Source organism: Thamnophis sirtalis, unplaced genomic scaffold, assembly GCF_051295495.1.
Source record: "Thamnophis sirtalis isolate CommonGarterSnake01/CBP01778 unplaced genomic scaffold, rThaSir2_p1.2 scaffold_4, whole genome shotgun sequence".
Taxonomy (NCBI): domain Eukaryota; kingdom Metazoa; phylum Chordata; class Lepidosauria; order Squamata; family Natricidae; genus Thamnophis; species Thamnophis sirtalis.
Genome location: NW_028261384.1, coordinates 131,796,754 through 131,823,243, shown reverse-complemented (window position 1 = coordinate 131,823,243; position 26,490 = coordinate 131,796,754). Strand labels below are relative to the sequence as shown.

Genomic DNA, 26,490 nt, shown 5'->3' with positions numbered 1-26,490 from the left:
ACAAATATTGGAACAGTGTTATCACGTCTCCCCTGGTCGTTCTCTTCACTAGACTAGCCATGCCCAATTCCTGCAACTGTTCTTCATATGTTTTAGCCTGCAGTCCCCTCATCATCCTTCTCTGCACTCTTTCTAGAGCCTCAACATCTTTTTTATAGTGGGGTGACCGAAATTGGATGTAGTACTCTAGGCGTGGCCTTACTAGGGCTTTATAGAGTGGTATTAGAATCTCCCTTGATCTTGATTTGTATGCTTCTGTTCATGCAATTTAGGCTTGCGTTGGCTTTTTTGACTGCCTCATATTTAGCTGGTTGTCCACTAAGACTCCCAAGATCCCTCTCACAGTTGCTATTAAGCCTGGTTTCACCCCATGTATACGTTTACTTTTGGTTTTTCTTACCTAAGTGTAGGACTTTACTTTTCTCTACATTGAATTTCATTTTGTTAGATAGGGCCTATTGTTCAAGCCTGGATCTTGAGCCTAGATTCCTAGATATGTCTTCCCTGCAGTCTGTAGAGAACTTGCTTTGGAGAGGTGGAAAATAATGGCAGTGAAATTGCTGGTTCAGCTCAACCCATTGTGGCTGGCTGCTAAACATCTGAACTATTTCCACCTCTTAGGCAGAGCCGGTCACTTAAAAATACAACATTTATTATTATTATTTTTAAAGTTGCATACGCACTTCTGGAGCTGATTTAATTGTAAATTAGACTACCATGTGACCCTTTGGTTTATCGTTTCAGAGGCATTTCCTTACTTGATTCTTCCATGCTTCCCAACAGCAGCAGCAGAGGTCCTAACGTGCTTGAAAAGTTCTTTAAAATTCTTTTAGAGATTAAGCGCTTCTAACATACTCTCTTCGCAGGAAAGTTTGGGACATATTCGGAGACGGAGACGCCTTCAAAACCACCTCTGTTAAACTGCATAAAACAGATTTTTTTTTTAAAAAAGATAAATAGTATTTAGTGCAATATAAAAAAATGCAAATAATTTTTCTGCGGACCACCAAAACTTTTTCGCTGGTCACCAGTGGTTCATGGACCACCAGTAGGTGACCACTGATCCAGATCATAGTTGTCTCAAAGGTGCTTTTTCAAAAGGCAAGTGGGCTGGTTTTTTTTTCCTTTTGAGGAAGAAGATGTTTCGCTTCTCATCCAAGAAGCTTCATCAGTTCAGATGAAGCTTCTTGGATGAGAAGCGAAATTTCTTCTTCCTCCTCCTCCTCTTCTTCTTCTTCTTCTTCTTCCTCTTCCTCCTCCTCCTCCTCCTCCTCTTCTTCTCCTCCTTCTCCTTATATCATCGGACATTGGCGATCCTATTTTTATCAACAGCCGCACAATTAAAGTGCTTCAGCGGTTTTGTTCAAACCACTCCCTTAGATTTTGAAGCCATGATGTTCTTCTTCCGCCTGGATTTAGTTTTCTTTCAATCTTTCCTTGGAGGATTAAGCGGAAGTATGTCTCATTTTTCCGGGTGTCGCATCGACATGTCTGAAATATTCTAAACTTTCGTTTGTTTATGGTTTTGATGATTTCCCTTGGCTTTCCCAAGCAGCTTATCCCCTCCTCATTTCTGATTTTGTCAAACCAGCTTATACTTAACAGCCACCTGGAAGTCCACATTTCAAGTGCTTCTAGTCCCTTTCAAGTGGCTGTCTGTCAGAGACCAACTCTCTACTCCGTCGAGCAGGATAGAAAAGATGTATCTGACAAGCCCGGTTTTCAATCTTAGGCTTCTGTCGTGACTACAGAAGACCTTTTTCCATTTTGAAGGATGTTCTTTGAGCTGTCTTTCCTTCGGGGGTCACATCCCAGCTGAACAGGAAAGATACGATGACATTATCATGTCGTCAGCTGTTTCCATAAAATTGGCCAACGGGAGCTCAATTTTGAGCCTTAACATTCTGTAAGTTTATCCTGTTTCAGGTTGAAAAACGGTTGGCCTTAAAATGCAGCGTTTTGCCCAGTTAAGGGTTACGAAAGACCAGGAGAGTTTTAATAGAAGATAGATGTGCTGCACATCGAAAGCTGAGTCAGCATGTGGAAGTAGAAATGTGTTCTGGAAAGTGTGGCCGTTGGTATGATTCTCTCATGGGGCTGTTCGTCGAAAAAGCACCCCTGCCTGTTTCATAGTGGGTGGAATTCGAATTTTTTTCCTGGTTGCAAATGACGGCATTCTAGCAACAGGACTCATCCAGTGAAGCTGATGGGAATGAGGCTTAGAACAGGTAAAAAGTATAGCACTAGCACTTACAGAGGTAGTCCTCAACTTATGACCCACAATTGAGCCCAAAATTGAAGTGAAATTTAAGTTGCTAAGTGAAACACCAGGGACGTGGTGGCTCAGCGGCTAAGACGCTGAGCTTGTCAATCAGAAAGGTTGGTGGTTCGAATCCCTCATGCCGCGTAATGGAGTGAGCTCCTGTTACTCGTCCCAGCTTTTGTCAAACTAGCAGTTCAAAAGCACGTAAAAACGCAAGTTAAAAAAATAGGGACCAGCTTTGGTAGGAAGGTAACAGCGTTCCATGCGCCTTTGGGGTTGAGTCATGCTGGCCGCATGACCAAGGAGACGTCTTCGGACAGCGTTGGCTCTTTGGCTTTGAAACGGAGATGAGCAACGCCCCTTAGAGTCAGGAACGACCAGCACATATGTGCGAGGAAAACCTTTACCTTTACCTGAAGCGGTTTTATAGAGTCAGCCTATTTGCCCCCAACAATCTGGGTCCTCATTTTCCCCACCTTGGAAGGATGGAAAGCTGAGTCAACCTTGAGATTGGTGAGATTAGGATGGAAGGCTGAGTCAACCTTGAGATTGGTGAGATTCGAACTGGTGAATAGCAGTTAGCAATCAGCTGAAGTAGCCCGCAGTGCTGCGCTCTTAACCACTGCGCCTCCTCGGCTCAGTATAACCATCTGTGTGGCAAACACAGCTGGACTAAAACAAGATCCTTGGGCTTAATGAGATGATGTTCTTAACCAATGTTTTCCTCTTTTTCAGGCTGTCCCGCAGAACATGTGCGCCCTTCCTTCATGAGGCGGAGCCTGCTTGATTGACAACTCTTGGGTCAAGGAAGGGCAATTGGGAAAGGGACTTCCTGAGCCAGGAGCGAAAGACTCTTTTCCTTCGGCCATGGCTGACCCCATCATGGACCTCTTTGACGATCCTAACCTTTTTGGCTTGGACTCATTGACTGATGAGAGCTTTAACCAGGGCACTCCGGATCCCATTGAAGAGGCCTTGGGGCTTTCAGGGGCCACCCTAGACTCCTTAGCGGGGGGCTCCAAAGACCAGCAGGTTCCCCCTCAGCCGGAGCCCTCCCAAACAGAGACCCTGCCCCTCCCCGATACGCAACCAGAGTCCGTGACCGAGCCCCCCCAGCAAGATCAACCAGGCCTCCTGCAGGTCCCTCAGGATCAAGAGGTCCTCAGCCAAGGCAATCCGTTCATGGGAGTCTCGTCGGCCACAACCACCTCAACGGTCGTGTCTTCTTCTTCTGCCGGGGCGCAGCCAACCGCCGTGCCCCAGCCGGCCCCCAAGATCGTCATCCTGAAAGCCCCGGCCGGAAGCTCCATGACTGGCGCTCACGTGGCTCAGATTCAAGCGCAGCCCATTGGGGCAGCCAATGGGGGCAAAGTGACCTTTGCCAAGGTATTGACGGGAACTCCATTGCGTCCCGGGGTCTCCATTGTCTCGGGCAACGCAGTGCTGGCCACCAAAGTGTCTCCTGGAGCTGGGGCCCCCACAACACTCCATCGGCTGGTGCAACCCGGACGTCCCGTCAAGCAGCTTGTCCTGCAGCCCGTGAAGAGCCAAGCGGGAGGGAACACGGGTGCTGCTCCGCTCAAACCTGCCGTGACCCTGACCTCGACTCCAGCTCAGGTGAGCACACAGTTCTTCCAGGTGAGGATGCAGCAATTTTAACAGGTTCTTTTACAGATATTTATCAATTGTACAGAGTTGGAAGGGACCTTGTAGGTCATCTAGTCCAACTCTCCCTCCCGCCCAAGCAGGAGACCCTACACCATTTCTGACAGATGGCAGTCCAATCTCTTCTTGAAAGCCTCCAATGATGAAGTTCCCACAACTTCTGAAGGCAACTTCTGTTCCATTGGTCGATTGTTCTCACTGTCAAACAATTTCTCCTTATTTCCAGGTTGAAGCTCTCCTTGATCAATTTCCATCCATTATTCCTTGTCTGGCCTTCAGGTGCCCCTCAAATATTGGAAGACTGCTATCATGTCTCCCCTGGTCCTTCTCTTCACTAGACTAGCCAAGCCCAGTTCCTGCAACCGTTCTTCATATGTTTTAGCCTCCAGTCCTCTAATCATCCTGGTTGCTCTTCTCTGCATTTTTTTTTAGAACTCAACATCTTTTTTTATAGTGTGGTGACCAAAATTGGATGGGTGGTTACTAAGGCTTTATAGAGTGGTATTAGTACCTCACTTGATCTTGATTGTTTAGTTTACTTTATTGTCATTGTACATCGTACAATGAAATTAAATGCCATCTTCAGTGTACATTGTATCTATAAAAATAAAAACACACATCCTTCACATGCTATACCATTGAAATTGAAAACACGATATTGCATTAATATTGCACTACACCGTAGAATTCAACATAGTTACTGCCCTGGGAGAGAAGCTGTTTTTCAGCCTATTTGTCCTTGTTTTTATTGTCCTGTACCGTCTGCCAGATGATAATAGTTCAAAAAAAAAGGAGAGGGGTGCTCAGGATGAAATGGATCTTTTAAGAATGTTTTGAACTTTCTTAAGGCAGCTATAAAGCTCTTCCAAAGAGGGGAGAGGGCAACCCATGATCCTCTGCGCAATGACATTGACCCTCTGGAGTGCCGTCCTATCTGCCACTGTGCAGTTGGCAAACCACACACATAGGTTAAAATAGACTCTATGGTGGAGCGGTAGAAGTTCACCAGCAGATTTTCTTCTTTTTTTTAATTGAAAATTTTAGAAAAAAAAACTTTTACAAATGTTTACCTCCCCCGCCCTGCCCTCCCCACCCGAACTCCCCCAACCTCCCCCCCTGACTTCCCAGAATCAATACAGGATGTAAATCTTTAACAAAGATGTTCTAAAATAAACTTTAAAAAAAGTTAGTATCATCTTTCATTTGAGCTTTAACTCCTCTTTGCTAGGCTAAGTCTAAACAGATTATATCATTCCTTGTTTCTTCAGTCATAAACTATCTGGAATTTCTTAGTCCCATATTTATTTTGAGTATAGTCAATCCATCTTCTCCACTCCAGTTTATATCTCTCGTTTGAGCGATCCTTGAGATATGCTGATATTTTAGCCATCTCTGCTAGGTTTGTTACTTTTAATGGCCATTCTTGAATAGTAGGCAGATCTTCCTTCTTCCAATATTGCGCCACCAACAGTATTGCTGCCCTTATTAAATGCAAAATCAAGTTAATCTCTACAACTGTACAATCAGTAATTATAACTAACAAAACTAACTTTATTCTTTTTTTAAGAACATTTTGCATAATCCACCATATTTTTATCCAAAATGCTTTTACCTTTTTACAAGTCCACCATATATGATAGTATGTAGCATCGAGACAATCACATCTCCAGCATTTAGGTTGTAAATTTGGATACATACAGGCTAGTTTTGTAGGATCTAAATGCCATCTATAAAACATCTTATAAAAGTTTTCTCTCAAATTTTGGGCTTGTGTAAATTTTAGATTTCTTACCCATATCATTTCCCATGTATCCAACGATACATTCAGATTTTCATTCAGTTTCTGTTTCCTGAGAAGCCTCAGGTAGTATAATCTCTGCTGGGCCCTTTTGACCAGTGCTGCAATGTGAGCGCCTCAGGTCAGGTCCTCTTTTAATGATAACACCCAGAAACTTAAAACTGGCCACTTGCTCCACTCGATCTCCATTGATAAGCAAGGGCTGGATGCCTGATCTATTCCTTCTGTAGTCCGCTATAAGCTCCTTGGGCTTATTGGTGTTAAGGACCAAGTTATTGTATCCCTCTATTAATGCCACTTAGGATTGCATTGGCTTCTTTCACTGCTGGCTCATATTTAATTGGTTGTCCACTAAGACTCCCTCTCACAGTCACTGTTATGAAGCCTGGTTTCACCCCATGTATGTGTGTACTTTGGGTTTTTCTTGCCTAAGTGTAGGACTTTACTTTTCTCTACGTGGAATTTCATCTTGTTAGAGAGGGCCCAGGGTTCAAGTCTGTCCAGATCCATCTGGATCTTGAGCCTTTCTTCTAGGGCTGCGATGGCGAACCTATGGCACGCGGAGCCCTCTAGGAATGCACTCTATGGTTGTGGGCCGGCTGCCGGACAGAGAGTCTTCCGGACAGAGAATCTTCCAGCAGCCAGCCCACAAACCATAGAGTGCACTCCTAGAGCGGCCACTGCTGGAAGACTCGGCAGCTGAGTTTTAGAGTTTGGAAGCCGGAGAAGATGTTATGCTCGAAGCACAGCGGCGGCGCCCTGGCCCTGCAGGGAGATGCTGGGAGATGGTGAGACTGGGAGGCATACTTGCTGGGGACGGAACAAGCGCTCGTGCAGCCCCCCTCCAGCCAGGCAGAGCTCCATGCACTGAACTAGGGGGTATCCCTAATGTGCCCAGCCGCAGGAGCTGGGGGGGCGGGTAGAGCCCCACATGGCTTGGCGCCTTAGGGATACCCCCTAGATCAGTGAATGGCGCTCTGCCCGGCTGGAGAGGGGGTTTGTCGGGCGGCTGCTCATGAGCATGGTCACCTCATGGCTGCTTTGCCCCTGAGGCTGTGCCCGGCTCTTCGGGAGCCCACTCGCAAGGGAGCAGCCGCTCGGCAACTCCCCCCTCTGGCCAGGCAGAACCCCACTCCCCAATCTAGCGGTATCCCAAAGGTGGCAAGCAACGTGAGCGCCTTCCCCTCCCCCGGCTTCCGTGACTTGGCGCCTTTGGGATACCACTAGGTCGGTGAGCGGTGCTCTGCCTGACCGGAGGAGGGGATTGTCCAGGGGGCTTATTTTGGTGGGGGTGGCTTGTATTTTTGCTCACGCAAAAAATGTGGCAAGTTTCAGGGCAGGTCGTATTTTCTGGGAAACACGGTATCCTATGCAAATTTGGTAAGTTCCCCTTCTATTCCCTTATCAAGGTCGTTTTGATCCAGGTGAGACATGGCTCTGGAGTTATAACACTTGGGAACTTAAACCTGGGTCACTTCCAAGGACTTCCAATTCAAAAAACTTGTGTTGTTTCCGGGGGAATTTTTAAAAGTAGATTGGCGGGAAACACAGCAAGTGGGTTTATATTCTTTTATGTGTGTGAGAGAGAGAGATTCCTAACACCTCCCTGGCTGATTTTTCCTGCATTCTGATGGCAGCGTTGGTTGCACAAAGCAGGTAAATTTGTTCCTTAACATACAACCACAATTAAGGCCGACATTTTTGTTGTTAAGCGAGACCTTCTTCAAGCCAGTTGTTCCCCATTGTACGACCAGATAGGACAGATTTCAGTTCCCAGAATTCGGCAGGCAGGACAGCCTCAACTGCCAATCCTGGCAAGGGGAAGAAAGTCCACATACAGGGTAGTCCTCAATTTACGACCACAAAATGTCCAGGCTAAGCAAGACAGTTTTGTCCCATTTTTACAACCTTTCTTGCCACCGTTGTTCAGTGAATCGCTGCAGTGGTTAAGGCAGTAATGCGGGTGGTTAAGTGAATCTGGCTTTCCCCCTTGACTCCTTGCTTGTTAGAAAATGATCACATGATCCCAGGATCCTGCAACAGTTGTAAACAGGAGTCCGATGGATTTTGATGACGTGACTATGGGGACGCCACAACGGTCACAAATGTGAGAAAAGATCGGGTCACATTTTTCAGTGATGTTGTAACTTGGAAGGAAGGGAGGAGTGTTGTGGTCCGCCGGCGGCCTGCACATCTGGCGGCAGAGTCGGACAGCGAGGAGGTTGGGGAGGAACATGGGCCAGTCCTGAAGGCTCTGCGTCAGAGGCAGAGAAGGGGCCAAGGGCCATCTGGGAGTTATTCTCTGGAGCCTTCAGAGTCAGACCTCAGTGAGGCAGAGGAACAGGCTCCCCCTGTTCCCAGTGTGTGCATGCGCAGAGCTGCCAGAAGGCAAGAACAGTTAAGACAGAAGGGACGACTCGGGAGTAAGGCTTGGAGGTGATTGGCCCCTCCCATAGGGCATAAAGGAGAAGCAAAGGCATGTGAGCCTTTGCAGAAAGCAACTTGGTTCATGCTGGTCAGTTTACCTTCTGAAGCTCCGTTTTGACTCTTTGCTCTATGTGGTCTTACCAAGCTAACTGCCACTTAAGTCCTTGGCAGCGTTTCCAGGAAGATAAAGGTGGGTGCTTATCAGCCTTATCCTGAAAGACTTTGGCAGCCTACTGTAGGACTCTTTACAGTTATTTTTGACTCATTACGGGCTTGAATGAACATAATTTACAGCCTTTGAAATAAAAAGAGGGGTTTGGGGGACTAAGTGTGTGCTTTTTACTGCATCAGGAAGCCTAGGTCGGAACAAGGAGAGAGAAAGAAAATAAAAGAAAAGCCTAATAAGAATCTTCGTAGCAAGTTGTATCTGGAGTTTTCGTTATTCATCTAAAACAGGGGTGCCAAACTCATGTCGTCACATGACGTATCACAACTTTTTTTCTCCTTTGCTAAATTGGGTGTGGGCGTGGCCAGCCTATGACTCATCCGGCCCGCTGGCCGCAAGTTTTATACCCCTGATCTAAAAAAAACAGAGTGACGTTGAGAAATAAAATAATTGCAGAATTAAAAAAGCGTAGCCTGAGGTTTGAAATATGAGCACAGTCTTTTTATGATACAATAAAGTTAAAGTTGGTATAGATTTTGAAAATCACTCTGTCAGAAACACTGTAGAATGTGCCTTTAAGGATCTTGGCACAAGAAGCATTTTATAGCAGCGGTGACCAACTGGGGGTCCATGAGAAAATTTCGGTGGTCCACAGAAAAATTATTTTCATTTTTTATACTGCACTAAATCAGGAATCCTCAAACTACGGCCCCTGGGCTGGATACGTGCAATGAACCCTTGTGTTGCTGCAGAGAGTCTCCCCCTTCTTTTTGTGTGGGTCAGAGGGGGCAGAAATTCCCTCTTGGGGTCTGCTTCAGCCTCCTGGTTGGGGGCTTTGGGCGAAGGCTGGAGGGAAGTGCCGCTGGTGGCGAAGAATCGGAGGGCCTTCTTCCAATGGGACTGCATCATGGCCTGGAACTGGCTGACCATCTCAGCCTGCTGAGCCTCCAGGCTCCGGCACCTGGCCTTACATTTCTGCAGGTCTTCCCTGTGCTTGGAAAACCTATGCTCATCGTCTTCAGTGAGGTGCTTCTGCTGAGCCTCCTCCTCGGTCAGATCCAATTTGAACTGAGCTCTTTTGCCAACTCTTTCTCATGGTGGCTGCTTAGCTCCATCAACTGCTTCCTGTTGGGGCCCTAAGGAGCCCAAGCAGGCAGGCGAAGAGTGGCTTGGAGGGGAGGGGTGAGTAGAGGCCGACGAGGTCCCTCTTGATGTGAGTGACATTGAATTGGCCATGACCACCCAGCCACACGACCAGCTAGCCACGCCCATCCACCCGGTCATTAAGACAGATCATATTAGCGTGACCCGACAAATGTGTGATAGACATATGCGCGCCGACAAAATAGCGCCGATTAAAACGTGACGTCAAAATTGCGCCCACAAATTCGCAACCATAAAATAGTGACGACAAAAGCGCGATGACAAGCACAATAAAGGGTTAGGGTTGTTGATGATGCGATTTTGTCGGCGCGCATTTGTCGGCGCGCTATTGTCGAAAATCAATTAGCTATTTTGATGGCGCTCATTTGTCCGTCGCGGTTTTTTCGCCGTGCATATGTCTATCGCGCATTTGTCGGTGAACCCATATTAGTGGTCTGCAGGATTTAAAATTATGAATGTAATGGTGCCTGATGCCCGTAAGGTTGGTAGCACCTGTTTTATAGGAAAGAAATAGCAGGTGAAGAAACCTGCTCGAATTGTGTGGTTGTTGAGTGTTTTTTAGATTGTTTGTAGTTGTTTGTCCGTTGTTTTCCTCCTGTTTGTATTCCCCCCCCCCCCTTTTTTTTTTGGTTTGTGAGCCGCCCTGAGTCCCTCTGGGAATAGGGCGGCATAGAAATCCAATAAATCAAATCAAATATTTAGCGTTGTTAAGAACGTGGACAATATAAAATGAAATCAAGAGAACAAGAGGGGTACAGAAAGATGTACTTTTCAGTGCCTTTGTATGCATAACAAAAAAATTACAAGATAGATAATAGCACATTTGGAATTGAGCCACACAATACAGAAGATGAAGTTGAATTCTCTATAAATAATAAACATGTAATGGCCAAAATGTATAAACCCTTGCTGAAATTCTAAATGGAGGACGAACAAGTAAAGAGAGCATATGATAAAATGGGCTAAGAATTTTGGACTGTACATATTGTTGCAACAGTGGATACACATGTGGTTGATAGGATTGAAATTCACATTGTTATAACTTAAAACAGAATGTCTATAAATTATAGATTGTTGGTATGTGACTCCAGAGCAATTGGCCAGAATGTATACGGGTACTTTAAATTTATGTTAGAAATAGGAGCGACACAAAAAGCCATTTTATGATGCTTGGGGGACTTGTGAAAAAGCCAAAAAAAAAAAAAATGGCTTCAAATATATACACTGATATTAAAAAAAAGTGTAAACATCAACATTCAAGCAAAACCAGAATTTTTCTTGTTGGGATTAATGGACAAAAAAACTAGAAGACATGGAAGATTTTTGCATATGATCATTGCTGCCAGCATATTTGCAGAAAAATGAGGAGGGAGGAATCTGAAATACTCACAACATAGAAATACTGTATTTTTCAGAGTATAAGACGCACCCTTTTTCCTCAAAAAATCAGAGTGAAAATCTGGGTGCGTCTTATACATCGAATGCAGCATTTTTTGCCTCCCGAAGTCCCGCCCCCTTCACCAAAATGGCCATGCATTGCCTTATGGCGGCTTTCAGAGAACTCCTGGGGGCTGGGGAGGGCAGAGATGAGCAAAAAACGGGCCGTTTTTTGCTCAACTTTGCCCAGCCCCCAGGAGCACTCTATAAGTCTCCATAAGGCTATGCATGCAATTTTCTTGACCAAAAAAACAGGCTGTTTTTTGCTCATTTTGAGGGGGGCGACCCTCTAGGAGCACTCTGCAATCCCCCCCAAGGCTATTCATGCCTTTAAAAGGTGGGGGGCATTTTGGGGAGGTTCGCAGAGTGCAAAAACATTTTTCCCCCTTTTGGAAAGCGCTTTAACTGATGAGAATTACACTGATCAAGTGCTATACCAGCAGAAACAAAATCTTAGGTGCTGCAGATTGTCAATGATTTCCTTCTCCAGGACATGGAGACATTTATCTACCTACCTACTCTCTCTCCCTACCCATATACTGCATCTCTCTTTCTCTCTCCCTCCCTCCCTCCCTCCCTCCCTCCCTCTCTCTCTCTCTCTCTCTCGTTCGCCCTCTATCTACCTATGTACCTACCTAGGTACTCTCTCTCTCCTCCCCCAAACTATCTACTGTATTTCCCCACCCTCTCTCTTTCTTCTCTCTATCCCTCTACCTACCAACCTACCTACTCTCTCTCTCCCTATCTATCTACTATATTTCTCTCTCTCTCTCTCTCTCTCTCTCTCTCTCTCTCTCTCTCTCTCTCTCTCTCTCTCTCTCCTCCCCTTTATCTACCTAACTATTCTCTTTCCCTACTTACCTACTGTATGTCTCTACCTTTCTCTCTCCCTCTATCTACCTACCTACTTTTTTTAAAAATTGCCTCTTCAAAAACCTTGGTGCATCTTCTACTCCGGTGCGTCTTATACTCCAAAAAATACGGTAGTTGGTGAAGATGACCAAACTAGCAAAAAAAATAGCAGAAATAATTAGTTTGCCAAGAGAAAGACCAATATAAATTTATTAGTGTATTAGGGAAGCTCCTAATTGTCTTTTTGCTGAAAAATGGGGGGGGGGGAATGAACTTGTGATTTAGGGATATGATGATTAGAAAGGGTAACGTATGGAAGGGAATAATCATGTAACCGTAGAGAAGGTAAAATATAAATGCAAAATTCATAACTTGTCAAAAAAGAAAATGAAGCCCGCAATGCCCCATTTTTGGCCACGACAGACTCCTGCAGCCCTCTGCCAGCAAAACTGGAGAAGGGGAAAGAGGAAAGAAAAAGATGGGAAGATGGGAAGAGAGCAAGGAAGGGGGAAAAAGGAAAGGAAGAAGAAAGGAGAATGATGAGGGGAGGGAGGGAGGAAGGAAGGAAGGAGATTATAATAAGAGTGAGGTAGGGTCTCGGGGAGGTCCTGCATTAGCCTTAGCCCTTGGTCACCACAGGTGTCCCTGACATGACTCCCATGTAATGCCCACCATGAGCATGTCCAGCCCCGGCCCTCCGAGGTCAAACACAACCCTGATGCGACCCTCAGTGAAATTAAGTTTGACACCCCTGCTTTAAGGGAATGCATTGTGTTTAGAATTTAGATGGATGGATGGATGGATGGATGATAGATAGATAGATAGATAGATAGATAGATAGATAGATAGATAGATACATACATACATACATACATACATACATACATACATACATACATACATACATACATAGACAGATGATAGATAGAATTTATTGGCCAAGTGTGATTGGACACACAAGGAATCAGATAGATAGATAGATAGATAGATAGATAGATAGATAGATAGATAGATAGATAGATAGATAGATAGATAGATAGATAGATAGATAGATAGATAGATAGATATTGGCCAAGTATGATTGGACAAACAAGGAATTAGGTAGGTAGGTAGGTAGGTAGGTAGGTAGGTAGGTAGGTAGGTAGGTAGGTAGGTAGGTAGGTAGGTAGATAGATAGATAGATAGATAGATAGATAGATGATAGATAGATAGATAGATAGATAGATAGATAGATAGATAGATAGATAGATAGATAGATAGATAGATGATAGATGATAGATAGAATTTATTGGCCAAGTGTGATTGGACAAACAAGGAATTAGGTAGGTAGGTAGGTAGGTAGGTAGGTAGGTAGGTAGGTAGATAGATTGATAGATTGATAGATGATAGATAGAATTTATTGGCCAAGTGTGATTGGACAAACAAGGAATCAGATAGATAGATAGATAGATAGATAGATAGATAGATAGATAGATAGATAGATAGATAGATAGATAGATAGATAGATAGATAGATAGATGATAGAATGAATTTATTGGCCAAGTATGATTGGACACACAAGGAATTAGGTAGGTAGGTAGGTAGGTAGGCAGACAGACAGACAGACAGATTAGGTAGATTAGATAGATAGATAGATAGATAGATAGATAGATAGATAGATAGATAGATAGATAGATAGATAGATAGATAGATGATAGAAAGAAAGAAAGAAAGAAAGAAAGAAAGAAAGAAAGAAAGAAAGAAAGAAAGAAAGAAAGAAAGAAAGAATTTATTGGCCAAGTGTGACACAAGGAATTTGTTTTTGGTGCATATGCCCTCAGTGTACATAAAAGAAAAGATACATTCGTCACGAATCATAAATGATAGTCATAGGATACAAATAAAATCATATTAGGAAACAATCAATATAAATCGTAAGGATACAAGCAACAAAGTTACAGTTGTACAGTCATTAGTGGGAGGCAATGGGTGATAGGAACAATGAGAATATCAGTAGTGGTGCAGACTTAATAAATAGTTTGACAGTGTTGAGGGAAATATTTGCTTAGCAGAGTGATGGCATTCGGTTAAAAAAACCCTGTTCTTGTGTCTAGTTGTCTTGGTGTGCAACGCTTTATAGCGTCGTTTTGAGGGTAGGAGTTGAAACAATTGATGTCCAGGATGCGAGGGGTCTGTAAATATTTGAAAGGATCAGGGAAGGATCGAGCCCAGCGCTTTCTGACGTGCCAGATGTCCAAGCACATATTTACCATTGAAAACTTTCAGATTCTTAGCCCTTGGCCACAGCTTTCCCGTAGAGTTCTGAGCGAGCCCTTGTGGGAAGAGACAAAATACCCCCCAAAAGTTTGTGCATGTACCCTTGGGATGGGAGGACAAGGAATTGGAGTTTACAGCTTCCCCAGCTGGGCTGCTCAGTTAAAGCATTTGCTTAAAGGCTAGGTTTCAAATTTGCCTTTTTTTTTTTTTTTTTTTTTTTTTGAAGACGATAAGATATTGTTCTTCGTGTTCCTATGGTTTATTGCAACTAAGGTGGTGGTAGCTTTTTTTTCTTCTTTCTTTTAAAGGGTGCCTGTAGCATGTATGTTTATGTGCATCTGTGGCTCAGTGGCTAAGACACTGAGTTTGTTGATCAGAAAGGTCAGCAGTTCGGTGTTTCAAATCCCTAGCACCGCGTAACGAGTGAGCTCCTGTTACTTGACCCAGCTTCTGCCAACCGAGCAGTTTGGAAGCACATAAAAATACAAGGTGAAAAAATAAGAACCACCTTTGGTGGGAAGTTAGCGCACCATGTGCCTTTGGTGTTTAGTCATGCTGGCCACATGACCATGGAGTCATCTTCAGACAGCGGTGGCTCTTTAGCTTTGAAACGGAGATGAGCACCGCCTCCTAGAGTCGGGAACGACTAGCACATATGTGCGAGGGGAAACTTTACCTATACACAGTGTAGTCTCCCACTTTTCTACGAATGGAATTTGCAGCAGTCAAGTATTTTCCAGTTGTAGCTTGAGAGCAATATTTACAGTGTGAGTGTGTGTATATGTTCATTTATTAAGCTATTTATTTATTTGTGGGTGGTACTCGGGGCTTAAAACCAAACTTTAAAATTAAACCAGCAACTCTGATAATAAATATTTAGGATTTCTTTCTTTAAAAAAAACCCTGAAGACACAAAGATAAAACTAATCAGCCAGCAAAGGTTGCTTAACCCCTCCCAGCCCGAACACATGGAGGAGTATCTTGGCTCTGCATATATTATAGATAGATAGATAGATAGATAGATAGATAGATAGATAGATAGATAGATAGATGACAGCTAAATAGCTTGAAATACATCTATACTAGTCTCCCTTTATTTATTTATCAGCACAAATACAACAAAATGTAACAAAAAGGCAACAGTAAAAATATTGGGTTTCTGCCTGGATCGTCTCTTGTGACGAGCCAAAGGACAGAGAATGGAAGTAGTGATCTTCCTCCCATATTTGGGCATACCGGGGGTTGTAAAAAAAATCTAATAGATAGATAGATAGATAGATAGATAGATAGATAGATAGATAGATAGATAGATAGATAGATAGATAGATAGATGATAGATAGATGATAGATAGATAGATAGATAGATAGATAGATAGATAGATAGATAGATAGATAGATAGATTAACCTTTTTTTATTTTTCCAGTATAACCATACATATTTTACGACAGTGCATTGACTGGGCCAAGTCTTATTTTTAAACAACGTTAGCAGTAATAATACAAATAGTATGTGGCGTTCTCCCCTCCCAACTAATGAGTACTAGTCTCATTTTCCCAGAGGAGAAAAGATTAATAAGTCGAAGACAATTACACAACCCCTCAATTTTTAATGGTACAGAGAGAAAAGAGAAAAATATCTTAAAACAAAACAAGTCTTGTGGATGCGTGTTCAAATAATGCAAGCAAAAGAGATTAAAAGCACTCAGAAGGGAAAGTTTAGTAGACCCCCCCCAAAAAAAAATCAAAAAGAGATAACAAGATTCAGAGAGAGAGAGAGAGAGAGAGAGAGAGAGAGAGAGAGAGAGAAAAGGACCAAAAAAAATCTATAAATGATAAAATTGTGGAAAGATTAGGAGATGATGGATAATGAGAAAATATATTAATAAAATTAATATACATACTAATGATATTATTTAAGAGCAAATTAAGTAAGAGCAACAAAGATGATTAGGGGACTGGAGGCCAAAAATATACAAAGAACTGTTGCCGGAACTGGGTATGTCTAGTTTAATGAAAAAAAGGACCAGGGGAGACATGATAGCAGTGTTCCAATATCTCAGGGGCTGCCATGAAGAAGAGGGAGTCAAGCTATTCTCCATAGCAGCTAAGGGCAGGACAAGAAGCAATGGGTGGAAACTAATCAAGGAGAGAAGCAACTTAGAACTAAGGAAAAATTTCCTGACAGTGAGAACAATTAATCAGTGGAACAGAAATTGCCTCCAGAAGTTGTGAATGCTCCAACACTGGAAGTCTTTAAGAAGATGTTGAATAACCATTTGTCTGAAGTGGTATAGGTTTTCCTGCCTAAGCAGGGGGTTGGACTAGAAGACCTCCAAGGTCCCTTCCAGCTCTGTTATACTATTCTACTATTCTAAAATGGGAAAATACCATAACCCCAATTAGTTCAGATTAGTAGACGGTAATTTAAGTTAAGGTAAGTTAACCGTATTATTAATACTAACAGTGGGTTAAAATATATTGTGAATTTAAAATACTAAGGATTAGAAATGGTGGAGACTTTGAGATGCACTCCTGTGACTGATTGAATATTGTTAACAATTGGTGTTATTAGTAATCCCACACATTTGAAATATTGAAGCTATGGTGGAAATAATGAGTGATTTTTAAAAGATTGAATGGTAACATTTAGTAAGGGATAACAAACACAGGGTGCAAAGAAATGTGATTTATGTTTAAATGAATTAATGGGAAGATGTAAAAGGAATATGCTTACCATATTTTACGGAGTATAAGACGGATCAAGATTTTGAAGAGGTAAATTTTTTTTTTAAAAAAAGGTTTTGCACTCTGCAGACCTCTCAAACCCTCTGTACCCTCATTTTTTGTGAAAACGCGGTATGCAGAGAGTTTGAGAGGCTTGCAAAGTGCTCCTGGGGGCTGAGGGGAGGGCATAAATGAAAAACAACCAGCCCATTTTTTGCCAAAAAAAGGGCATGGACAGCCTTTAGGACAGCAATGGAAAACCTTGCCATAAGCGGAGGGAGTTCAGGGGAGTTGTGCATGGGCGTGCTGCACCCATGAGGCAATGCGCAATCCCCCAAGCATGCATACGCACATGACAGGGGCTCCCCCCCCATTTTTTGCATGCTTTTTTCACCCTCCCCTGGCTCCAAAAGCTTTATAGGAGCCTCGGGAGGGCAAAAACAGCGCCCCCCCCCCCCCCCCCACACACACGGGAAGCCATCTGGAGGCTTCAGGAGTTTCCCTGAAGCATCCGGAGGGCAAAAAACCGACCCTATGAGCAAACCAGCAAATCACTTCCGGGTTGCTCGTAGGGCTGATTTTAGCCCTCCGGAGCATTCAGGAGCCCTCAGGAGGCTTCCCTGAAGCCTCCGGAGGACAAAAAACGACCCTACAAACAAACCGGAAGTCACTTCCTGTTTGCTTGTAGGACCATTGTTAGTCCTCCGGAGCCTTCAGGGAAGCCTCCTGAGGGCTCCGGAAGGCTTAAACCGGCCCTATGAGCAAACCGGAAGTCCGTTCCTGAACTTCCGGTTTGCCCGTAGGGCTGGTTTTTTGCACTCCAGAGGCTTCAGGGAAACTCCTGAAGCCTCCGGAGGCCTCTGGAGGGTGCGGGGGGGGGGGGCTGTTTTCACCCTCCCCAGACTTCTATATAGCCTCTGGAGCCTGCGGAGGGCGAAAAATGGCTTTAAAAAACGCTGAACTCAGCTGGCCAGCACGCGCATGTGTGCTGGCCAGCTGACAGGGCAACGCCTCGCCTGCCCTGACAAATGGCTCCGCGTGCCACCTGTGGCACGCCTGCCTTAGGTTTGCCATCCCGGCTTTAGGAGGCTTGTAGAGTGGTCCTGGGCGCTAGGGGGCAAAAACGAGCAAAAAACGGCTTGTTTTTCGCTTGTTTTTGCCTTTCCCAGCCCCCAGGAGCACTTTGCAAGCTTCTCAAACCCTCTGCACATCCATTTTTGTGAAAGGGCTGGGGTTTCTGGAGGCCAAAAAAGCTATATTCAGTGTATAAGACGCACCCAGATTTTCACCCTCTTTTTTGGGGGGGGGGGAAAGGTGCGTCTTATACTCTAAAAATACAGTATATCTTTGTTTTTGTGGGGTGGGTGGGTTTCCTTCTTTATGTGCAGGGAGTGGGGAAATGCTGTGGTTATATCTTTTATTTCTGCTGCCCAGGCACTGCAGCGTGTGAGAACTGACCACCTGTCCTCTTTTCTTCCTCTCAGGGGGAGTCCAAGCGCATCACCTTGGTTCTCCAGCAACCCCCAACCGGTGGAAATGCTCCGGGACAGCGGCAAGTTGTTTTGGGCAGCTTGCCTGGCAAGATTGTCCTTCAAGGGAATCAGCTGGCCGCCTTAAGCCAGGCCAAAGGGGTGCCGGGGCAACCGGCCAAAGTGGTGACCATCCAGCTCCAGGTCCAGCAGCCTGGACAACAACAGCAAGCCAGCGGTCAGCCGGGCACTCAGAAGATCCAGCTCTTGCAGCCAACCACGGCCGGTCAGCAGAACCCTTTAGGTGTCCCGGCGGTCCAGCAAGCTCAAGTGGTTGGCGGCTCGGGCCAGAGGGTGACGGTCCCCGTCAAAGTCGTGCTGCAGCCGCAGGTAAGGGAAACGAACGAGCCCTCCCATAGGTTGGGCAAGAAGGCTTAAGCTCCGTTCTCCGGGGTTTTGACGATACAGCAAGTAAAATGGGGCCAATGATTCTTTTCCCCAGGTAAAAAATGGTGTTCATTTTTTTAATTGAAAATTTAAAAAGCTTTTACAAATATTTACCTCCCCTCCCCACCCAAATCCATCTCTCTCCCCCACTTCCCAGAGCAAATAGAAGGTATAAATAGCAATAGCAGTTAGACTTCTATACCGCTTCATAGGGCTTTCTGCCCACTCTAAGCGGTTTACAGAGTAATAGCAATAGCAGTTAGACTTATATACCGCTTCATAGGGCTTTCAGCTCTCTCTAAGCGGTTTACAGAGTAATAGCAATAGCAGTTAGACTTATATACCGCTTCATAGGGCTTTCAGCTCTCTCTAAGCGGTTTACAGAGTAATAGCAATAGCAGTTAGACTTATATACCGCTTCATAGGGCTTTCTGCCCTCTCTAAGCGGTTTACAGAGTAATAGCAATAGCAGTTAGACTTATATACCGCTTCATAGGGCTTTCAGCTCTCTCTAAGCGGTTTACAGAGTAATAGCAATAGCAGTTAGACTTATATACTGCTTCATAGGGCTTTCAGCCTTCTCTAAGCGGTTTACAGAGTAATAGCAATAGCAGTTAGACTTATATACCGAAAGCAGATTTAGTGCATGTGTGTGAGTACCAAATTTGTACCTTCTTTTTGGAAATCATAATTATACTATATTGGGGTACCTGGTCCATGTCCTACTTCCCAAACTGGCAAAAAAAATGCCTTCCTCTTTGTTGCTTTTGCCTAGCGTAACAGAAATGTGTTTGTTTGTTTGTATCCTGCTTTTATTATCTTTACAAATATCTGAAGGCAGCAAATCTTTCCAATCCACTTTCCTCCTCCTATTTCCCCCACAACAACCCTGGGAGGTTGGTCAGTCTGAGAGAGAACGACTCTCCCCAAATCAGCCAGCCAGCATTCCTATCAAAGGGGTGGGGGGGGGACTAGAACTCACCGTCTCCTGGGGATTGGCCCAAAGTCACCCAGCCAGCTTTCATGCCTGAAGACAGGACTAGAACTCGCCTGATGATTTTCGTTAAGTGAGCTTTACCCCGTTTTATGACCTTTCTTGCCATAGTTCTTAAGTGAATCGCCACGGTTGATAAATTAGGAACCCACTTGTTGAGCGAACCTGGCTTCCCCACTGATTTCACTCATTCAGAAGGCCTCAAAAGGCGATCAGGAGACCTTCAGCAACGGTGATAAGTATGAACCAGTTACCAAGTTGCTCTGAATTTTGATCACATGTTCACGGGGATGCAGCCAAGATTGTGACTGCTGTCGTAACTTTGCACGGTCACTAGAGGAACTGTTGTAAGTCGAGGACTACCTGTATCTGTCTAAGCACCTTTACTATTAGGATACGTCAACTCCACGCAGTCTGTGTTGGCTAGAGAAGAAAAGATCTATCTATTTCCCTTTTTCCGACAGCCTAGAAATTTAGTGGTGGAATGGGTTCTCCTCACCTACCATTCCTCCCTTGGGTTTCTGAAGTTATGGAAGAATGGAATAGGAATAGCAGAGTTGGAAGGGACCTTGGAGGTCTTCTAGTCCATCCCCCTGCCAAGACAGGAAACTGCACCACTTCAGACAAATGACTATCCAACATCTTCTTAAAAACTTCCAGTGTTGGAGCATTTATAACTTCTGGGGGCAAGTTGTTCCATTGATTAATTGTTCTATCTGTCAGCAAATTTCTCCTTCATTCTAGATTGCTTCTCTCCTTGATTAGTTTCCACCCATTGCTTCTTGTTCTACCCTCAGGTGCCCTGGAGAATAGTTTGACTCCCTCTTCTTTGTGGCAACCCCTGAGATATCGGAACACTGCTATCATGTCTCCCCTAGTCCTTCTTTTCATTAAACTAGACATACCCAGTTCCTGCAACTGTCCCTCATATGTTTTAGCCTCCAGTCCCCTAATCATCTTTGTTGCTCTTCTCTGTACTCATTCTAGAGTCTCCACATCTTTTTTACATCGTGGCAACAAAACTGGATGCAATATTCCAAATGTGGGCTTACCAAGGCATTATAAAGTGGTATTAACACTTCTTGAGTCTATCCCTCTGTTTATGCAGCCTAGAACTGTGTTGGCTTTTTTGACAGCTGCTGCACACGGCTGGCTCCTATTTAAATGGTTGTCCACTAGGACTCCAAGATCCCTCTCACAGTTACTATTATTGAGCAAAGTACCAGCCTTTAGTAAGAGTCTTTAGGTCTTCAGTTTCGGGGACCTCTCCCCATCTTCCCACCTTCAGGTAGTGGGTTCCATCTTGTGAATACCAGCCTCATATCTGGAGAGAACCCGGAAGTTTCATTCAAGATGACTTCTAATTCTGTAACTCTCTGCAGGCCAGCTCGTCCCAAGGCAGCTCCTCGGGACTCTCGGTGGTGAAGGTGCTGAGCAGCAGTGAGGTGGCGGCCCTCCCGTCCTCCAGCGGCACAACACGGAGCAGCTCGGACGAATCCCGCAAGCTGGAGCATCAGAAGAAGCAGGAGAAGGCCAACCGGATCGTGGCAGAGGCCATCGCGCGGGCCCGAGCGCGGGGCGAGCAGAACATCCCCCGGGTGCTGAACGAGGACGAGCTGCCCAGCGTTCGGCCAGAAGAGACGGGAGAACGCAAGCGGCGCCGGAAGGGCGGGGGCGAGCGCATCCCCAAAGAGGACCGGCCGCGCAAGGGCAGGGGCCAGGGGGGATCTGGCAAGACCAAAGGACGCGGGAAACCCAGGTAAACAGCCACAGAACATTTTCGGGAGGGAGGGGGTGTCTTCCTTTTCAAAGGAAGGAAATCCAGGTCATTTCCATTTGTGACTGTCTCCTTTTCCCCAGCACGATCACGCCAGTTGTGGGGAAGAAACGGAAACGGAATGCTTCTTCGGACAATTCAGACGCTGAGGTGATGCCAGCGCAGTCTCCGCGTGAGGAGGAAGAGGCCAGCATCCAGGTGAGCGCAGCGGTCAGTCCTCACTTGGAAGAGCGTTAGCTAATTGTCACCGTTTCCCAAGAGAAAAGGGGGGGCGTGATGACTCGGCGATAAAAGACAGATAAAAGCCGGAAATCAGAAAGCCCAGGTTTGAGACCCAGCGCCACCCGGTGGGATGAGCTCCCATTCCTTTCCCCAGCTCCTGCCAACCAAGTAGTTCAAAAATGAAACTAGATAAATAGGTACCACTTCCGTGGGAAGGGAACAGCGTTCCTGCACCTCATTGTATACTCAGGCTGGCCACATGACCACGGGCAATACTGGCTCCCTCGGCTATGAAATGGGAGGTGAGCACTGCTCCTACTGAACAGGGGAAATCTTTACCTTTCCCAAGAGGAATAGAATAGAACAGAATAGAATAGAATAAGGGATCGCCCTCCAGAGAAACCGAATTTCCGGGTTCTGGCACACCTGCCCGCCCAACAATCAGCTGGCCGGCGTGCATGCGCAGGGCAATTTTTGACGCTGCTGCGCGCGTGAAGGGATCGCCCTCCAGAAAAACCAAACTTTGGGTTCTGGTGCACATGCCTGCCCGACAATCAGCTGGCCGCTGTGCACGGCAGTTTTTGGCACTGCTGCGCAAGCAAAGGGCAGCTGATCATTGCGTGCGCATGCGTGCCAGAAACTCATAAGACAAACAGGCACGGGCGTGCATGCCATGGCCCTATATCATTTCAGATAAATGGTTGTCTCTTCTTAGAAACCCCCCCCTCCCCCCCGGTGTTATTTTCCCTTTCTCCATCTAAGAATTTAACTGGTACAGATGTATGGTTTTTTTTTAATGGTATGTTATTGTCATAGAATGGTGCAGTGGCCTAAAGGCAGAGCTCTTGCCTCACAATCAGGAGGCTGTGAGTTCAATCCTAGGTAGAGGCAGATATTTCTCTTTCTCTCAGCACAGTGAGAATATCTGGTGAACAAAACTCTGCATTGATGACAGGAAAGGCATCCGGCCATTAAAATACTCTGCCAGCTCTGTTCAGTTGCCCAGACTCCACCCCGCAAGGGATGATGGGGTCATTAGAAGATGATGATGAATGAAGATGTTCTTTTCCTTAAACCATCTCCTCTTCTTCCTCGCCTCTAGAAACGCCGTTCGAACCGTCAGGTGAAGCGAAAGAAATACACAGAAGATCTGGACATCAAGATCACGGATGACGAAGACGACGAGGAGCTGGATGTGACTGGGCCCATTAAGACCGAACAGCCCCCAGCTCCAGAACCGCCTGCTCCAGAACCCATCCCTGAAGGAGAGACATTGCCATCGATGCAGTTCTTTGTGGTAAAAGGGGCTTCCTTGGTCTGGATTGTCGTTTCCGCATAATGGCACAGCCGTCAATTTGGAGAGGTTTACAACAGGGGCGTCAAACTCAATTTCATTGAGGGCCGCATTAGGTTTGTGTTTGACCTCAGTGGGACTGGGTGGATGTGGCCAGCTCAGTGTCACTTGTGTCCGGGGCACCTGTGGTGACCGTGTGCTAAGGCAGACCCTCCCTCACTCTCATTATAAACTAACTAACTTCCTTCCTTCTTTCCTTCCTTCCTTCCCCTTTCCTTCTTTTTCTTTGTCTTTCCGCTTTCCCTTTCTCCTTTCCTATCTTTTCTTGGGTGCTCAAATGCAAAAAGGGAAACATATCTCCTTTTGCTTTGTTTTTAGTTTGTTTTGCTAGACTTCTGCCAGTGAAAATGGAGCTCAGGCGGCCTGCTTGTGGTTCCCAACCCCCGTTTTCAGCCGCTGCAGCCTTCTGCCAGTAGAAACCGAGCTCCAGGCAGTTTTTGCTAGCAGAGGGCTGCAGGAGGCCCTCGCAGCGGAAAACAAAGCCCAGGAGAGCTGTGCACAGCCCTCTCAAGCTCCATTTTTGCTGGCAGAGGCACCGCAGGCTAATGGGTGTGGCCAGAGTGCGCATGGTCTGCTCAATGTCACTGTCAGGGGTGCCAGTGGCATCCCGAGCAGTGTGCCAGCGAAAACGGGCTCCAGAGTTCCGTTTCCGGTTCTGACGGCCTCCTGCAATCCTCTGCCAGCTCTGTTTTGCCATCGCAGCTGGAAATGGAGCTTGGGAGCCGGTTTTCACTGGCAGAGCCACCGCAGGCCAGTTCCTCCAGTGTGGCCCCGTGGGCCAGATCTAAGCACTTGCGGGGCCTTGAGTTTGATACCCCTGGTCTAGAATATTTCAGATATTCTGCACATCATTTACAAAATCTGGAGTGCAATCCCGTCCCAGGGTTGCTCCGTGGTGAATTCATGGAATATTGTTTGCCTCAACTTACGACTGTTTGCTTAACGGCCTTCCAAAGTGATAGCAATCTTGACGAAACCTGACGTACGATCTGTTTTTGCACTTAACCGTACGGCCCCCTGCGGTTCCGTGATCGCAAATCTGGCCGATGACAACCCATTTTTATTGATGCAGCATCTTGAAGTTGCATGATTGAAATTGGCAGCCCCCTTTTTTTACTTTTCTTTTCTTGCTATTTTTGGGGGGCAAAAAAACAACTCTGTAGCTGGATCCATTTAATAATAGCATGGTTTGTGTTAGGTAAGCTGCCCGTTGGGAGAGCGAGTGTGTTCAGCAAAGCGTTGTGAGAGTTGTGTTTGAGAACACACAAACCAGCATACAGGGACACTGCAGTTTAAGTAGGCTTTTACTTTCGTGGAAATAGAGGTATCAAGAGTCAGTCAAACAGTCCAAGTCATACACGGATAAGACAGTCAGTCATCAACATCTTTCAGTTAAGGGATAATCCAAATAACATTGTCCAGTAATCATATAATCAGTTCGGTACACAAAGTTTGCTAACAGTTGCAAAACTTACAATAGCTCACGGCACTCAGCTCAGCCCAGCATCTAAGGAACAGAGAGAGAGCTAACAGGCATTCTGGCTCCCTCTTATGGCCGATTGATTAATACAGCACCAAATCACACATTACAGTATGATTTAAAGAAACAGTTACAACATTGTTACGTGATTTGTATATTGCCAACCCAACCGTTAGATTTTATTCCTAACAGTTTGCTTAGTAACCCTCCTAAAAATTGTAATAAATCAGGTGGTCTACTTAACAACTGCCGCAATTTAGGATGAAAATTCCAGCCCCAGTTCGGAGACTACCTTTCACGCAAAGAGGAAAAGGCTGTAAAATGTCCCTTAGCTTTGGGGAATAATTCAATTGGAGACAAGATTCCATCTCATTCAAATTCCTCTCCGTCCCGTCCCCCCCCGCCACCGCCGCTTTGTGAGTTTCTGTAGAAAGGAGATTTGTTCCTTTTTACTGGAAATTTGTCCCTCCTAGCTCTCAAGAGTCTCTGACCATCAGCTGTGCTCCTTAAGGCTGGTGAGGTTTAGAAGCCCCCAATAGACATTAAGTAATACTTGCAATTGTTTAGATTCACTGTCTCCAACTTAAGAGCCACTGGTGGTATTTAGCTGGTTAGGTCCAATTCGAGCGAAACGGTAGTGGCAATAGCAATAGCAGTTAGACTTATATACCGCTTCATAGGGCTTTCAGCCCTCTCTAAGCGGTTTACAGAGTCAGCATATTGCCCCCAACAATCCGGGTCCTCATTTTACCCACCTCGGAAGGATGGAAGGCTGAGTCAACCTTGAGCCGGTGAGATTTGAACCGCCAAACTGCAGATAGCAATCAGCTGAAGTGGCCTGCAGTACTGCACTCTAACCACTGTGCCACCTCTGCAGGTGGGCCACCCACCCTCCCCGGCTCTAAGCCGTCCTATTTAGCCACGTTTTATCACTTACAGTTTCGGTGCGGAGCAAACTGGTGGTAAAATTATGTGAAACCCATCTTTGTTAAGAGCCCACTAAATATAGCTAAGTCCTCAACAACCGTTTCTTTGGTGACCTACCAAGGCACGGAAAAAGGTGACTTACGACCGTTTCCCCCACACTTATCCCCATGGTCACATGATCTAAAAATTCAGACATTGCTCGGCCACCGACTCGTATTTATGACTTTGCAGTGTCCTGGGGCGACCTTTTGACAAGCAGAATCAATGGGGGAAAGTGTTCTGACCCAGCTCCCCAAATCCTCTGACATGAACTCATAAGATTCCTTTAATTAGGAGTGCCGTCAGCCCTGGGAAAAAAGCTTCTCTCTCAACGTGGGCTAACAAGTCAGGCAGGCCAGAAGATGAATAGTTGTTTGCCACACCTGTTCATCTCTGCCCCCTGCCTTTTATCCCCAGAGCTAGAGTTGGGTCTTCACTAGCAGCGGTGGCTCTTCCGTCCCAAGGATCAGCCCATAGATTTCCACTGCTCTCCTCTCCTCTGCCTTCCGCACATCCGTGCATCAGGCACTGTATCCAGCTGTTCCTCTTCTTCCTCAACAGCCACCTCCAGACCTGGGGGCTGTTGACTCTCCATCTGAGGGCTGATGGATGGCCCATGCTACGCCTCTGTGTGTGTCTCTGACAGCTTAATTCCCTCTTGCCAGAGGTCAACCACAGCCCTGATGTGGCCCTCAGTGAAACTGAATTTGACACGCCTGTGCATAGATGGAACAAAGCCGTTACAGAATCTGATATTTGTGGCTTTATGTAGCTCTCAAACAAGAGTGTTTGGGGTTGAGGACTTTGCCAGGTTCTTCCCTTTTTTTTGGACACATGGAAGGTCTCAGAAACATCCAAAGGCCAGGCAGGGTGGCCCTCTGAGTGCCTTTATGAAGTCCTCTCTCTAACTATCCCTTCTTTCTCTCCCACCCCTTCTGCCTGAAGGAGAACCCGAGTGAAGAGGACGCTGCCATCGTAGACAAGGTCCTGTCCATGCGGGTAGTGAAGAAGGAGGTGAGAACCTTTGAT

The 26,490-nt window shown here is 45.6% G+C and overlaps 1 protein-coding gene across 1 annotated transcript in view; it reads left to right on the top strand.

The window, feature by feature from the left end:
• Positions 1-26,490, top strand: part of CHD8 (chromodomain helicase DNA binding protein 8) — a 137,042-nt gene that overhangs the window by 32,038 nt on the left and 78,514 nt on the right. The window contains exons 3-8 of the mRNA XM_087714191.1: positions 2,999-3,880; positions 18,237-18,611; positions 21,045-21,421; positions 21,523-21,637; positions 22,764-22,958; positions 26,407-26,475. Of these exons, the coding sequence (XP_087570317.1) occupies positions 3,131-3,880; positions 18,237-18,611; positions 21,045-21,421; positions 21,523-21,637; positions 22,764-22,958; positions 26,407-26,475 (1,881 nt within the window). The 5' untranslated portion in view covers positions 2,999-3,130. The remainder of the gene's footprint in view (positions 1-2,998; positions 3,881-18,236; positions 18,612-21,044; positions 21,422-21,522; positions 21,638-22,763; positions 22,959-26,406; positions 26,476-26,490) is intronic.